At 39.7% G+C, this 16244-nt stretch overlaps 1 protein-coding gene across 1 annotated transcript in view; it reads left to right on the top strand.

The window, feature by feature from the left end:
- Positions 1–753: 753 nt before the first annotated feature.
- EGFL6 (EGF like domain multiple 6) overlaps positions 754–16244 on the top strand; it is a 65267-nt gene continuing 49776 nt past the window's right edge. The window contains exon 1 of the mRNA XM_079123186.1: positions 754–1022. Within this exon, the coding sequence (XP_078979312.1) occupies positions 949–1022 (74 nt within the window). The 5' untranslated portion in view covers positions 754–948. The remainder of the gene's footprint in view (positions 1023–16244) is intronic.

Here is a 16244-nt window from a genome sequence, read left to right as displayed (position 1 = left end):
CCACCCAGCTAGCTGACATAAAGTCTTCTCATGTCCATAATAGAGGCTCAGTGTCTTAAAGCCTAGGCTTGGAACCGGCACATTGCAACTTCTGCCATGTGTCAAAGCAAGTCACACAATCAAGTCCAAAGCCAAGGTGTGGGGCCAAGACTCTCCCCACCATGAAGCCAAGAGTGTGGATGTGGGAAAAGGAGGAGGGAATCAATCATTCCTTCTACTATATAAGTTGTCAGCACAAAGAGCATGCCTCAGTACCCAAAAAAATTCTCTGAACTCATATGGCATCCCTCTTTTTGCACTGGTTTCAGCACTGGTCACTATATTACAATATCATCTGGGGTCCCATGTAAGCAAGCTGTTACAAATGACCAAGAGGGATCACTTGTCAAATGGCAGAGCTGTACAGGACTTGATGACCTTCTAGCTCTAGCATCCCATGATTTACAGTTTGTGGAAAAAACCCTGGCAGAGTATGAAAACCTAAACAGAAGTCAGAAGTGAGATAGCCCGTCATTATGAACCTGCATCCTTTGTCCAATTTTGATTTCCCAACTAAATTCTTAATTCCTACAGCTCAGGTGTCACTGACGTGTCCTGTGCCTGAAATACACCTCAACAACCGTGAAATGAACTGTCTGGGGGAAGTTTCTGCGGGAACTGAGACTGCGGAGGACGCGCGGGTAGTGCTGGAGGCGGGTCCCAGCCAGATGTGCGCGACTGCCCCGCCCTCCCAAGCTCACCCCGCGGGCTTCACCCGTAGAGGAGCCAGGGCTGCCCAGCCACTCGCAGCTGCGAGCGCCCTCCCAGATCGCGACAGAGCCCAGGAGCCAGGAGAACAGCCGAGGCTCCGAACCTCCGAGGAGAGAAGAGGCGGCGGCCGCTCAGCGTCCGAATCCCGGTAGGCGCCTCCCGAAAGGCTCAGGAGGAGGAGGGACGACCCCTGCCAACATGCCGCCCTCTTGGGGCCTCGCGCTTCCGCTGCTGCTCCCCTGGGTGGCAGGTGGATTAGGGGACGCGGCCAGGTGAGTGTCTGGTTGGTCATCTGCCCTCCGCCTGAACTCCCCCTTTAGAACCCCTTTTTTTGACCCATCCCTCCAGGCACCCCCGCGTGAATGGGTGTCTGTGCAACCGGAGGTGACCAGGATGCCAGGTCTGGGACACTCACGGGCTTTCATTCCTCCCCGACCCCTTTTGGCGGAGCTTTGCGTCCAGTTGCCTTTGCTTCAGCTGAGCCCCACCTGGCTGCAAAGATCCCTCAGGCGGCAAAGATTCCTCAGGCGGGCTACAGGAGGAGGGAGGCTCTGCACACAGTCATGTGGGTGATTGCGGGCATGGTGGTCTGCAGACATCTACAGTAGCGGCAGGTGTGTGAGTGTCCCATAAGTATGGGTGAGTGGGTTCTGCCTGTGCAGTTTTGTGTCTTTCACTGTACCCCAAGGGCAGCAACTGGTTGTCAGTCACTAGTTTTGCTGGGGAAGAAAGGAAAGAAACTGAACCTTTACTGTTTTTGCACTGAGCCTGCCATGGTGCTGGGTTATTCCACTGGATGGCTTCTGATTAGTGCTGATGAACTGGAAAGAAAAGAGGTGATTGTCAGATGACAACCATTCTCATTCTTGCTATGGCAATGCAGGGTCTGAAGCCACTTTCTTACTGCCCATAAAACATCTGAGCCCTGAACTTTATTTTTCAAGAAATCTGCAAAACCACTTGGTAAATGCACACTTATGTAAGTGTTTACTGTAGACCAGGTACTGCTCTAAGTTAGCACTTTAGTACTATGAATTCACCAAGTGCCCATAACTACTTTGTGTGGAAGGTTCTATTATTATCATCCCTGTGTTGCAGAGGAGAGAAATGAGGCACAGAGAGGTCCAGTAACTTGTCCAAAGAGGCACAACCAGTAGTGATGGATCCCATATGCAAACTCAGGCAGTGTGGCCCACCATCTCTGCGCTTCCCAATGCAGTAGGGAGGGCAGCCTGTTAGGAAAGACATACAGCAAGACTTTCCCGGTTCTTTGCCCACAATGTCTTGCTTTCTTCTTAGGTGTCTGCTAACTTAAGGTTTCTCCACCTTTTGGTTTGGGCTAGATAATTATTTGTTGGGGCTTGGAGTAGCAGTTGTCCTGTGCACTGTAGGGTGTTTAGCAGCATCCTGACCTTTACCCACTGGATGCCTGTAACAACCCTGACACCCACCATCAAACTGTGACAAGGAAAAAAGCTCTCCGGATATGGTCCAAAGTCCCCTGAGGGGTAGGATCACCCCCAGCTGAGTGAGATATTTCAGTACTGATTCCTGGGGAGAGCAGGATAAGAGTCTTGGTTTGGCTCAGACTTCTTAGAGGTGAGCCTGATTGACTTTGTTTGACTTACAGGAAAAAATCTTTCATCAGAGTCAGCCGTGGTATTAAGGGATTTCAAAGTTCAAACAGAACAAACCTCAAACCAGGTTCTTAGAATGTATGTTCGCAAGTTTCAATTTCCTTCCCATGATAAAAATGTAAGCAGATGCAATTTGCTCATGATCACATTTTCTTTGAATGTTGGAGGTTCTTGTCTTGCTAGAAAGCCCACTTAAGAAAAACCAACTTCTATTGGAGATGAGATAATAATTCTTTAGAGGCGGGCAAAGCAATTGCCAGGAGCTTCACTTTCAAAGTGCCACTAAATTAAATTAAAAGCCAAAAAGACCCCAATAAACCAAAGAACCCATGTCAGGATTCTGCAGTTCTGCAGTTTTTAAGATGTGAAGCATGATTTCTTTACACAGTTTTGGGTTCATGAGCTGGTGTATTTATTATCTGCTGAACACACTCAGAAATGTCAAGTGGTTCTTTGGGAACCACCCAGGGACTATATTTAATTAACTCCAGACTCCACCTCAAGGACAAGACGTTTACAGAGAATGCAAGGCACCCATTACAACAAAATGCACATTCTGGTTATTCCCCAAGATTTCACAATTTACAGTTAAAACAAAACTGTGACTGGGACAGAGATTTCTAATAAAAGCATGAATTTATTTATTTATTTATTTATTTATTTAACCAATTGTTCTTAATTGAAACACTGTACCATACTTTCATGACCTGAAAAATTAATGCCTCTTAAATGGAGTTAGTTCATAGGAAATAAGTAACACTCATCAAATGAATAACTCCTTCACCGTATGCATTTAAATGCTCTTAAGCATCACAATTTGACTTGCCTTATACTTTTTTTTGTGGGGGTGGGTACTGGGATTGAACTCAGAGGCACTTGACCACTGAGCCAAATCTCCAGCCCTATTTTGTATTTTATTTAGAGACAGGGTCTCACCGAGTTGCTTAGCGTCTTGCTTTTGCTGAGGCTGGCTTTGAACTCATGATCCTCCTGCCCCCAGGCTCTCGAGCCTCTGGGAGTACAGGTGTGTGCCTCTACGCCCAGCAACTTTTTTTTACCTTTGGTATTTGGACTATTTAGATGCTCTGAACATGCTGATACAGCAACATGGTAGCCTGGAGACCCGGGTGGCCATTGAGTACATGAAATGTGGCCAACCCAAGTTGAGATGTGCTATAAGTATAAAATACACATTAGAATTTCAAGATTTAGTATGACAAAAGGAATAGGAAATATCTCACTAATCATTTTACATTGAGTACATTTTGAAATAGTAACATTTTGATTATGCTGCATTGGATAAAAAAACTTAACTAAAATTAATATCACCTCTTACATTTTTTAAAAAGTGTCTATTGGAAAAAATTACATGCCAGGTAGCTATTATGTTTCTAGTGGACAGTGCTGGTCTAGTATATTTATTAACCTGAATTTCATTTCTAGCATTCCTGATCCTAACACTGCAAATTTTTTTCCTTGGGCACATAAGATAAGTGTTAGCAACTTTGATGTTCTTCTTTCCAAATTTGTATTAATACATATTAATTAAACAGAATAGTGTATTTCATTGTGTCAGTCATATAAATATGAGATATTTTGATCATTTTCACTCCCTATTACCTAACCTTGCCCTCTCCTACCCCCATCTGATTCCCCTCCTCTTTGCTAATTTTACTTTTTTATTCCTGAGATGAAGTGAAGAACTCTTTACTTACAACATATTTCTGTTATTCATTTTTTTCTCTATTTAATACAAGTAAAATTCATGTGAGAGATGAGGGAACACCTGGGTTCATACTAAGGGGCCATGTTCGTAGGGAGAGGCCTGCTTACTGCAAACCACACACTACATGGAGAATCAATTCTTTTCAGAGCCCTGTTAGGGAAGTACCACAATGACAATTTACTGCAGACTTCGTGGCTTAAAACAGCGTAAGTTTATTGTCTTACAGTTCTGGAAGTCAGAAGTGAAAATAAGTCTTATGGGGCTAAAATTAAGGTGTTGGCAGGAGTGGTTCCTTCTGGGGTCTCCAGGGGAAAACCCATTTTTCATTTCTTTCAGCTTCTAGAGTCTGCCAACATCCTTGGCTTGTGGCCACATTGCTCTACTGTCTTCTTTTGTCACGTTGTCTTCTCTCTGAATCTTCTTTGTCTTCCTCCAAGAGGTACCACTGTGATTATATCAAGTCTACCAGATATAATCTAGGATAATCTCCCCATCTCAATATCCTTACCTCAATCACATCTGCAAAGTCTCTTTTGTCATATAAAGTAACATTCACAGATCCCAGGAATTAGGATTTGGACATCTTTTGGGTAGAGAGAGCATGATTCAGCCTTCTACAGGAAGACTGAGCTATGAATCTGTTGCTCCTACTTTTATGAGTTAGATTTCATCTTTTAACATGATTTTAGTGATTTTTTTAATTGTCATGTCATTCATCTCTTTATTCTTAAAACCATAATTTATATGAATATACCCCCAAACTCATAAGTATATCATCTGGTCTCCCTAAATAAGATTGGCATGCAACATATATTGAGACCCTATAGTAATCCTTTTGAATATTATTTCAATCAATTCTTTCAACAACCCAAAGAAATAGGTATTTTATCCATTTGGCAAGCAAAGGGACAGAAAAAGTAGGTGATTTCTTGTGAATTGAATTTGATTTGGTTTCATGCTTTAAGGCCAGTGATGTGCCAATATTGAATTTATTTCCTTAAAAAACAGAATACAGAAAAACTGGCATTTTTACAAAGTGCTTGCTCACACATCATCACCAGTGATCCTGCTTCTCTTGACCCTAGTCCATTATAATCAAGGGATTCATATAAAGTTTGTGTTTCCCCTCTTAACACCACTACCTTCCTCTCAAAGTTTGCATTCTCCTAGAAACAGACTGTGTTGTTAATTTGGGAGGTGACCCTAGGAAGTTCTAATATGGAAGAGAGGAAGTGTGACTCAGAAATATAAAAATAAGTTACCACTGGATATGGGGCTGTACACATGTAATGCCAGCTACCAGGGAAGCTGAGGCAGGAGGATCACAAGTTGAAGGCCAGCCTAGGCAACTTAATGAGACCCTATCTCAAAATCAAAATTAGAAAAGGCTGGGGATATAGCTCAGTGAATGGATAAGCCCTGGGTTTTAAGCCTCAATAACACAAAAATTTTATTTATTTATTTATTTATTTATTTATTTATTTATTTATTTATTTTATTATTTAAACAAAAGGGATACATGTTGTTTCTCTGTTTGTACATGGAGTCAAGGCATACCATTTGTGTAATCATAAATTTACATAGGGCAATGTTGTTTGATTCACTCTGTTATTTTTTTCCCTTCCCCCCACCCCTCCCACCCCCCCTCTTTTCCTTCCTCCATTCTTACCACCCTCCTTATCCCTAACCCTAAACCTACCCCTAACCCTAACACTAACCCCTCCCACCCCCCATTATATGTCCTCATCTGCTTATCAGCAAGATCATTCGTCCTTTAGTTTTTTGAGATTGGCTTATCTCACTCAGCATGATATTCTCCAATTTCATCCATTTGCCTGCAAATGCCATAATTTTATCATTCTTCATGGCGGAGTAATATTCCATTGTGTATATATATATATATATATATATATATATATATGCGCCACAGTTTCTTTATCCATTCATCAACTGAAGGGCATCTACGTTGGTTCCACAATCCGGCTATGGTGAATTGAGCAGCAATGAACATTGATGTGGCTGTATCTCTGCAGTATGCTGATTTTAAGTCCTTTGGGTATAGGCCAAGGAGTGGGATAGCTGGGTCAAATGGTGGTTCCATTCCAAGTTTTCTGAGGAATCTCCATACTGCTTTCCAGAGTGGCTGCACTAATTTGAAACCCCACCAGCAATGTATGAGTGTACCTTTTCGCCCACATCCTTGCCAACACCTATTGTTGCTTGAGTTCTTGATAATTGCCATTCTAATTGGGGTGAGATGAAATCGTAGGGTAGTTTTGATTTGCATTTCTCTTATTACTAGAGATGTTGAACATTTTTTCATATATCTGTTGATTGCTTGAACATCTTCTTCTGTGAAGTGTCTGTTCATTTCCTTAGCCCATTTGTTGATTGGATTATTTGTATTCTTGGTGTAGAGTTTTTTCAGTTCTTTATATATTCTGGAAATTAGCGCTCTATCTGAAGTATGAGTGGCAAAGATATTCTCCCACTCTGTAGGCTCTCTCTTCACATTACTGATAGTTTCCTTTGCTGAGAGAAAGCTATTTAGTTTGAATCTATCCCAGTGGTTGATTCTTGCTTTTATTTCTTGGGCTATGGGAGTCCTGTTAAGGAAGTGTGATCCTAAGCCAACAAGTTGAAGGTTTGGACCTACTTTTTCTTCTATAAGATGCAGGGTCTCTGGTCTGATTCCGAGGTCCTTGATCCATTTTGAGTTGAGTTTTATGCAGGGTGAGAGATAGGGGTTTAATTTCATTCTGTTGCAATTGGATTTCCAGTTTTCCCAGCACCATTTGTTGAAGAGGCTATCTTTTCTCCATTGCTTATTTTTGGCACCTTTGTCTACTATGAGAAAATTGTATTTATTTGGGTTTGTGTTCATGTCCTCTATTCTGTACCATTGATCTACCTGTCTATTTTGGTACCAATACAATGAGTCTTTGTTACCATTGCGTTGTAATAGAGTTGAAGATCTGGTATTGTGATACCGGCTGCTTCACTCTTTCTACTGAGGATTGCTTTAGCTATTCTGGGTTTCTTATTCTTCCAGATGAATTTCATAATTGCTTGCTCTATTTCTGTAAGGTACATCATTGGGATTTTAATTGGAATTGCATTGAATCTGTATAGCACTTTAGGTTGTATGGCCATTTTGACAATATTAATTCTGCCTATCCAAGAACATGGGAGATCTTTCCATCTTCTAAGGTTTTCTTTAATTTCTTTCTTTAGTGTTCTGTAGTTCTCATTGTAGAGGTTTTTCACCTCTTTTGCGAGATTGATTCCCAAGTATTTTATTTTTTTCAATGCTATTGTGAATGGGGTAGTTTTCCTAATTTCTCCTTTTGAGGAATCATCACTTATGTATAAAAATGCATTGGATTTATGAGCATTGATCTTGTAACCTACTACTTTACTGAATTCACTTATGAGTTCTAAGAGTTTTCTGGTGGAATTTCCAGGTTCCTCTAAATATATAATCATGTCATCAGCGAACAGGGATAGTTTTTCTTCTTTTCCTATTCGTATCCCTTTAATTTCTTTGGTTTGTCTAATTGCTCTGGGTAGAGTCTCAAGAATGATGTTGAATAGAAGTGGTGAAAGAGGGCATCCCTGCCTTGTTCCAGTTTTTAGAGGGAATGCTTTCAGTTTTTCACCATTTAGAATGATATTGGCCATGGGCTTAGCATAGATGGCCTTTACAATGTTAAGGAATGTTCCCACTACCCCAATTTTCTCTAGTGTTTTGAGCATGAAGTGATGCTGTATTTTATCAAATGCTTTTTCTGCATCTATTGAAATAATCATGTGATTTTTAACTTTTAGTCTATTGATATGGTGAATGACATTTATTGATTTCCGGATGTTGAACCCACCTTGCATCCCTGGGATAAAACCCACTTGATCGTGGTGCACTATCTTTTTAATATATTTTTGTATGCGATTTGCTAAAATTTTGCTGAGAATTTTTGCGTCAATGTTCATGAAGGATATTGGTCTGAAATTTTCTTTCCTCGATGTGTATGTGTCTGGTTTAGGTATCTGGGTGATATTGGCTTCATAGAATGAGTTTGGGAGGGTTCCCTCCTCTTCTATTTTATGGAATACTTTGAGGAGTATTGGAATGAGCTCTTCCTTAAAGGTTTTGTAGAACTCAGCTGAGAACCCATCTGGTCCCGGACTTTTCTTTGTTGGTAGGCTTTTGATGACCTCTTCTATTTCATTGCTTGAAATTGATTTATTTAAGTTGTGTATGTCCTCCTCCTTCAGTTTAGGTAATTCATATGTCTCTAGAAACTTGTTGATGTCTTCGAGGTTTTCTGTTTTGTTGGAGTATAGATTTTCAAAATAGCTTCTAATTATGTTTTGTATTTCACTTGCGTCTGTTGTGATATTTCCTTGTTCATTCCGAATTTTAGTAATTTGAGTTTTCTCCCTCTTTCTCTTTGTTAGTGTGGCTAAGGGTTTATCAATTTTGTTTATTTTTTCAAAGATCCAACTCTTTATTTTGTTAATTTTTCTGATTGTTTCTTTTGTTTCAATTTTGTTGATTTCGGCTCTGTTTTTAACTATTTCCTGTCTTTACTACTTTTGGTGTTGGTCTGCTCTTCTTTTTCTAGGGCTTTGAGCTGTAGTGTTAAGTCATTTATTTGTTGATTTCTACTTCTTTTGTTGAATGCGCCCCATGAAATAAGTCTTCCTCTATGTACTGCTTTCATAGTGTCCCAGAGATTTTGATATGATGTGTCTTTGTTCTTGTTTACTTCTAAGAATTTTTTAATTTCCCTCCTGATGTCTTCTGTTATCCATTCATCATATAATAGCATATTATTTAATCTCCAAGTATTGGAGAAGTTTCTGTTTTTTATTCTGTCATTTATTTCTAATTTCAATCCATTATGATCTGATAGAGTACAAGGTAGTATCTCTATCTTCTTGCATTTGCTAACAGTAGCTTTATGGCATAAAATATGGTCTATTTTAGAGAAGAATCCATGTGCTGCTGAGAAGAAAGTGTATTTGTTCTTTGTTGGATGGTATATTCTATATATGTCCTTTAAGTCTAAATTGTTGATTGTGTTATTGAGATCTATGGTTTCTTTATTCAATTTTTGTTTGGACGATCTATTCAGCGGTGAGAGAGCTGTGTTAAAATCGCCTAGTATTATTCTGTTGTGGTCTATTTGATTTCTGGAATTAAGAAGGATGTGTTTGACGTACATGGATGAGCCAATGTTCGGGGCATATAGATGTTTATGATTGTTATGTCTTGCTGATTTATGCTTCCCTTAAGCAGTATGTAATGTCCTTCTTTATCCCTTCTGACTAGTTTTGGCTTAAAGTCCACATTATCTGAAATGAGGATGGATACTCCAGCTTTTTTGCTGTGTCCGTATGCATGTTATGTTTTTTCCCATCCTTTCACCTTTAGTCTATGGGTATCTCTTTCTATGAGATGAGTCTCTTGCAGGCAGCAAATTGTTGGATTTTTCTTTTTAATCCAATCTGCCAGTCTGTGTCTTTTGATTGATGAGTTCAGGCCATTAACATTCAGGGTTATTATTGTGATATGATTTGTATTCCCAGTCATTGGACTCATTTTTGTTTTTTGACATGATTTGGTTTCTCCTTTCTTTGGCTATTCGTTTAGGCTAGTTCCTCCTGTTGCTGATTTGCATCGTTGTTTTTCATCTCTTCCTCATTTAATATTTTGCTGAGAATGTTCTGTAATGCCGGCTTTCTTTTTGTAAATTCCTTTAGCTTTTGTTTATCATGGAAGGATCTTATTTCGTCATCAAATCTGAAAGTAAGTTTTGCTGGGTATAAGATTCTTGGTTGGCATCCATTTTCTTTCAGGGTTTGGTAAATGTTGTTCCAGGCCCTTCTAGCTTTTAGGGTCTGGATTGAAAAATCTGCTGATATTATTATTGGTTTCCCCCTGAATGTAATTTGATTCTTTTTTCTCGTGGCCTTTAAAATTCTGTCTTTATTTTGTATGTTAGGTATTTTCACAATAATGTGCCTTGGTGTGGGTCTGTTGTAATTTTGTATATTTGGAGTCCTATAAGCCTCTTGCACTTGGTTTTCCATTTCATTCTTCAGATTTGGGAAATTTTCTGATATTATTTCATTGAATAGATTGTTCATTCCTTTAGTTTGTTTCTCTAAGCCTTCCTCAATCCCAATAATTCTTAAATTTGGCCTTTTCATGATATCCCATAATTCTTATAGATTCTGTTCATGATTTCTTACCATCTTCTCTGTTTGGTCAACTTTGTTTTCAAGATTAAATATTTTGTCTTCAGTGTCTGAGGTTCTGTCTTCCATGTGTTCTATCCTATTGGTTATGCTTTCTATGGAGTTTTTAACTTGGTTTATTGTTTCCTTCATTTCAAGGATTTCTGTTTGGTTTTTTTTCAGTATCTCTAACTCTTTATTGAAATGATCTCTTGCTTCCTGTATTTGCTCTTTTAACTGTTGATTGGTGCTCTCATTTAATGCCTGCATTTGCTCTTTCATCTCCTCGTTTGCTTCCCTGATTGTTTTAATTATGTACATTCTGAACTCCCTTTCTGACATTTCTTCTGCTGTGCTGTCATTGGGTTTTATTGATATAGTATCTAGGTTTGTTTGGGACATTTTCTTCCCTTGTTTTCTCATATTGGTCAGATGTCAGTGGGACTCTGTGATATTGCAGATTTCCTCTATTGGCTTATAGTGTCCCTGTAGATTTTCAGTGTATCACCTCCCAGCCTTCAGTAGCCTGAAGTCTTGGAGTAACTTGATAATGCATTGCTTCCGAAGAATGCTGGCCCTAGCCTGCTACTGGTTCCAGGGCTTGGAGCTGGCTCTGTGTGGAAAGGCTCTCACTGGGGGGCCTGCTCCGAGAAGCTGGCCATGTGGGAGGAGCCCACCACTGAAGTGTGCAGGGCTGCCTGGGGAAGACTCTAGCTGCCCTGCCCTACTCTGATGAGCCGCCCCTATCCAGGCCTGCCACCCAGGCCGAGCTTCACCGGGTGGGGGAGACTCACCCCGTGGCTGTATCTTAGTCCGAGTCTCTCAATGCCTCCCCTTCTTGAATCTTGGGTTCTGGAGCGACTGGAGATGCAGTCACCCTCTAGTCCACCATCTTGGATCGCCCCAAAAAATTTTATTTTAAATAAATTACCATTATGACTTAATCCTGCTAGGGGAACAGTTAGACATGAGCCTCGGTAATCCCTTCTGAAGATGTGGGAGTTGGGGTACTTATACTCCTATCAGTTATTAATTGAGGGTTTTGGGGAAGGAGTTCTACACTTTCAACCTACTATGCACACAAGGCAGAGCAAGCTCCCACCAACAGAGAAGCTCTTGTGCATCAATAAATGAGATTAGCTATGTACCACAATACACCCATTTTTTGCTGACCTAGTGAGATGGGAACTATATCTGAGGAACTCATATGCCTAGTGACAAGTTCTAGAACACAAACTCCTGTGGGAACAGTGAAGACAGGACATGAAGTTGTCCTAAGGTGATATGGAGTAAATTATGCCCCCCCAAATTCATATGTTGAATCCCTAATCCCCAGTACCTCAAAATGTGACTATATTTGGAGATAGGGGCCCCAATGGGGTAATTAAAACAAGGCGATTATGGTGGGCCCTTCCCTAATATGACTGAAGTCCTTATAAGAAGAGGGGATTATGACAGAGATACACACAGAGGATGAACCATGTGAGGATACAGGAAGATAGTCTTTTTAAGTCAAGGAGAGAAGCCTCAGGAGAAACCAACTCTGCCCACACAGTGGTCTGTGACTTCCAGCCTCCAGGATTAAGAAAATAAGATTTCTGTTGTTTAAGCAACCCAGTCTGTGGTACTTTACTATGGCAGACCTAGCAAGTAAAAGCAAGTTCAAAAAATAGAAACCTCATGGAGCAAAAAAAATAAAACTTTTATTCACTTAATCTTGATTTTGAGTTGCATGCAAACTGAAAACTGGGTCTCACAAATCACTTGACATTGGTGGTTTTAATCAGGAAATGTAAAAAGAAAAGGAGTAAAGAGCTTATAGCAGTTAGTGAGTATGACGATGATAATTTTTAGTCCTTCGAAATTGATTGTGATAGAAAATCCACAGAACCCTGGCTTAAACAAGATAGATATGTGTTTCTCTCTCACACAGGAGTAGACAGTGGAGCTGGTATAGCACTTCAGGGATTCTGGGATCTGAATGATGCCACCTTAGTGCTCCACCAAAAGACTCTCCCCTCCTGACCTAAGATGGATTCTTGAGCTCCAACAATCATATCCACATTCTGGCCAATATGAGGAAATGTGAAGACCATCACTCCTCTTTTTACCACCACAACCTAGAAATTGCACATGGCACAACTGCTTACATCCCATTGGTCCAAACTTAGCTCCATGGTCATTCCTCACAAAGTAAAGCCTGGAAAATGCAAGATTTATGCTGAATGTCTATGTAATGGGGTTCTCATTACTAAGAAAGAAGGGGAGAATGTATATTAGGATACCACTCAAAATGTTGAGTGTAAATTACAGATCATATCTCCTATGTGTGAGTTACACATTGTGTTTTCAATTTTATAGATAAGTAAACTGAATTTCAAATGAATAGGTGATTAAGTTGATTTGCCAAGAATTTCATAGTGAAAAAGTGTCAGATCTAAAGGCTGTAGTTATCTTCCAAGAATAATTAAATCACTTTCCATCAAATACAGCACTCTGTACAGAGAGGGTTCAATTGTACTTCCAGTTTCATCAGTTAACTTGCCAGGTCAGTTATCAGTTTCAAATTGCTTTAAATCTGAGGTCTTAAATTATGAAAAAAAAATTCTAAAAAGAGTTGAAATTGATTCAGTCCAATTCAACAACACTAACAGAGCAGTTGACATGCCCAAACATTCTCCCAAATGCCAGAGAGAGATATCTATTTGCTGCCCCGACTAGAAAACTTTATGGGACCAGAAAAATGTCTTTCCTTTTCAGGTGGAGGAGTCAGTATGGAGAGTTATAACTCCAGCTTCTATCCAAGTACCTGGCACAGAGTAGGTGTTGAAAAAAATTTGGATGGATAAATGAATGACTAAAGAAAGGAGATGAAGAAAAGGCAAATAATATTATTTATATATAAATAATGAGTAGATTATTTTGAAGGAATGAATAGGTATCTTATACATATTTATCTGCATATGTAAAACATATTAAACTCTGTGTTTATTTGCACATAAACATATAAAACATTTATCAGATACAAGTAAGAGAGAAATTAAGTCTGTCTGAAAGAGTCAGGAAAAACTGAAGATAGGGCATGACATTTAAACTATCCTTGTGAATAAATGTGAGTCCACAGATATAAAATGGAGAAGGGAAGAAAGCAAGTATTACAGTGCTTAATTGGTAGTAGGTTTTGCATAGGAATAAATGAATGGCTACATCCCTGCAAAAGGAAGACATCAGCCCAAGAAACAGAGTAGAATGCCCACATGAGCCCAGCGGTCATGAGCCCAGTGGCTGCCAGAGGCAAAGAAAGCAGACTGGAACCAGGTTGTGAGGAGCCTGGTACATCAAACCAAGGGGCTTTGACTTCATTCTGAGAGCAGTAGAAAGCAGCATAAACCATTGCAGGCTCTGTGTTCTTTAAAGCCAGCACAAAATTCATGCACAAAATTACGACCCAATTATCATTAAGGTAATAAGCCATAGTTTAGTTTAATTGGTAGCATTTTATTTCCTAATGCTTATAATAATAATGTGCTCATAATTCACAGTGTTTCAGATTCAGTAAATACAAATGCAAAATGAAAATTCAAAATACCAAAGCAGAGCTTGAGGTGTAGCTCAGTGACAGAGCACTTCCCTAGCATGTGCAAGGTCCTGGATTCCATCCCAGCACTGCAAAAAAATAAAAAATAAAATACCAAACTGCAAATATCTTTAGAAAGATCATCATCTTGCTCTTCAGTGTTCCCTTTGCTTGGTTTCTGGGCACTGTGTATATTAGTTATCTATGAATGTGCTACAGAACAATTCAAAACTTTGTGGCTTAAAACAAATCACTGTCTCACAAGGTTTCTGTGGGTCAGGAATTCAGAAGTGGCTTAGCAGAATGGAGATCAGGGATTTTTTAATAGGTTTTATTTTATTTAGAGCAGTTTTAGGCTCACAGCAAAAGGGCTTGGTGTTTTTCACAAGGTTGCAGTCAAGTTGTTGGCCAATGCTACAGTTATTTGAAGACTTGACTCTGGCTTGAGGATCTGCTCTAAGATGGCACACTCTACTGGCTGTTGGCAGGAGGCCTCTGCTCCTTTCCATGTGGATTCTCCATAGGGCTGCTTGAGTGTCTTCACAACATGGCAACTGACTTCCCCTGTAGTATCTAGTTCAAGAGGAAAAGAAGGAGGAAGCTGCAGTGCCTTTTGTGTTCTCATCTCAGAAGTTACCCTCCATTACTCCCACAGTACTCTGTTAGAAGCTGGTTGCTAAGTAGAGACCCACGTGAGGGGAAGTAAATTAAGCCTCACCTTTTGAAAGGAAAAGTATCGGATAATCTGACATAGAATTGCCACCACATGCATTCTAGTTTGCCTCCTATACTGGTTACTCTTTCTCAGTCTCTTTTCCCAGCTTCCCTTCTTCTATCAGATTTAAAGTGTTGGATTTCCAAATAGCTGGTTCTGAATCTCTCTTCTTCCTTAACTACAATCTCTCCAAGTGATTGTTTCAGTCCTAAATTTTTCAATGCCATTTATATGTAGATGACTTTCAAATGAGAATCTCAAAGCCTAGCATCCTTATGCTACATTCCTGACTTAGGCAGTAAGTTGAGGACATCCAAGACAGAACTCTTGAACATCTACAGAATTCACCCCTTCTTTCCATCCTGAAACAAACAACATTCAAACTGACTCAAACCAAAAACTTTGGCATCTTTCCTGACAAGTGGAACACTTCCTCCCTCTTTCAATCTGGCACTATCTTTTACAAACCATGTTTCAAGTTCATCTACTCTACCTGCCTGCCACCACCCAAGTATACCATCATCATCTCCCACCGGAACCACCATAATAGTTTTCCTTTGTTTCTTCTTTTGTCCCTTCAAATCCATACCCCAAAGTGTTCCTCTTAAAACTTAAATCATACCATCAGCCCTCTTCTTAAAACATTTCAATGACTTGTCACCAGATTAAGAATAAAATCCATTCTACTAAAATAGCATAGCATGAACCCATAAAATACCTGATTAATCTAGGCTTTGCCTACTTCCCCAGCTCCATCTTGTATCATTCCCCACAGTGAATGAATGAGTGAATGAATGAGGGAGAAGGAGAATAAATGGAGTCATCCTGGTAATGCTTCCTTTATTGCCTTATCTTCTTTGTTTCACTCCTCACTCCCCTATCAATGTGCCCTTTACCTCCTAAACAAACCACTTGCACTCAAATCTTTATCTCATGGTCTTCTTTTGAGTGAACCCAAACTACAGTACTCCCCATCCCCAACCTCCACCTAACTCCTGAGCTTGGAAGTCAAGTGAGATAAATAGAATCAATGGAAAGTTCTAAGTTTTGCCTGAGATTTACTACTATCCCTGCCAGTCATGGCATGGGGAATTTGAGGACACATCAACACCCACTGGAGTTGGAGAGCTTGATAACCTGGGTCAGGATTTATTGGACTCTTGCTCTTAAACTTATACACATCTGGGAAGGTGAGCTGCCTTAGGGTATACCTGGACCTTTGGACTTGGGCTCTGTCTCTTAAATTTAGATGGGAACCTGAAGTTAATTTTAAATGGTTGGGTATAATGAACTTGCCATACTGGGAGCTATTATTTAAAAATCAATAACAATAACAATAACAAAAACCTCATGGCCTATTTGAAAAAACCTATTTGAAAAAACTTTTATTTTATTTGTATGGCAATATTTAAATGTATTTAAGCATCAGCAAAAGAGGTTTAACTTTTCAATTTGTCTTGGACACTATCATGAGGTTTCCTGGAACCTAACCATAAACAAGCATATTAAGAATTCTGGCACAGTATATTTTTGCAGAAAATAAGGAATCCTATGCAGAAATACTATACTACTTACACAATCCCTGGAATTTTTCTAAAT

The sequence above is a fragment of the Sciurus vulgaris genome (assembly GCF_902686455.1).
Source record: "Sciurus vulgaris genome assembly, chromosome: X".
NCBI classification, from domain to species: Eukaryota; Metazoa; Chordata; class Mammalia; order Rodentia; family Sciuridae; genus Sciurus; species Sciurus vulgaris.
The sequence above is the reverse complement of the archived record's forward strand: the minus strand, read 5'-3'. Positions and strand labels throughout refer to the sequence as shown.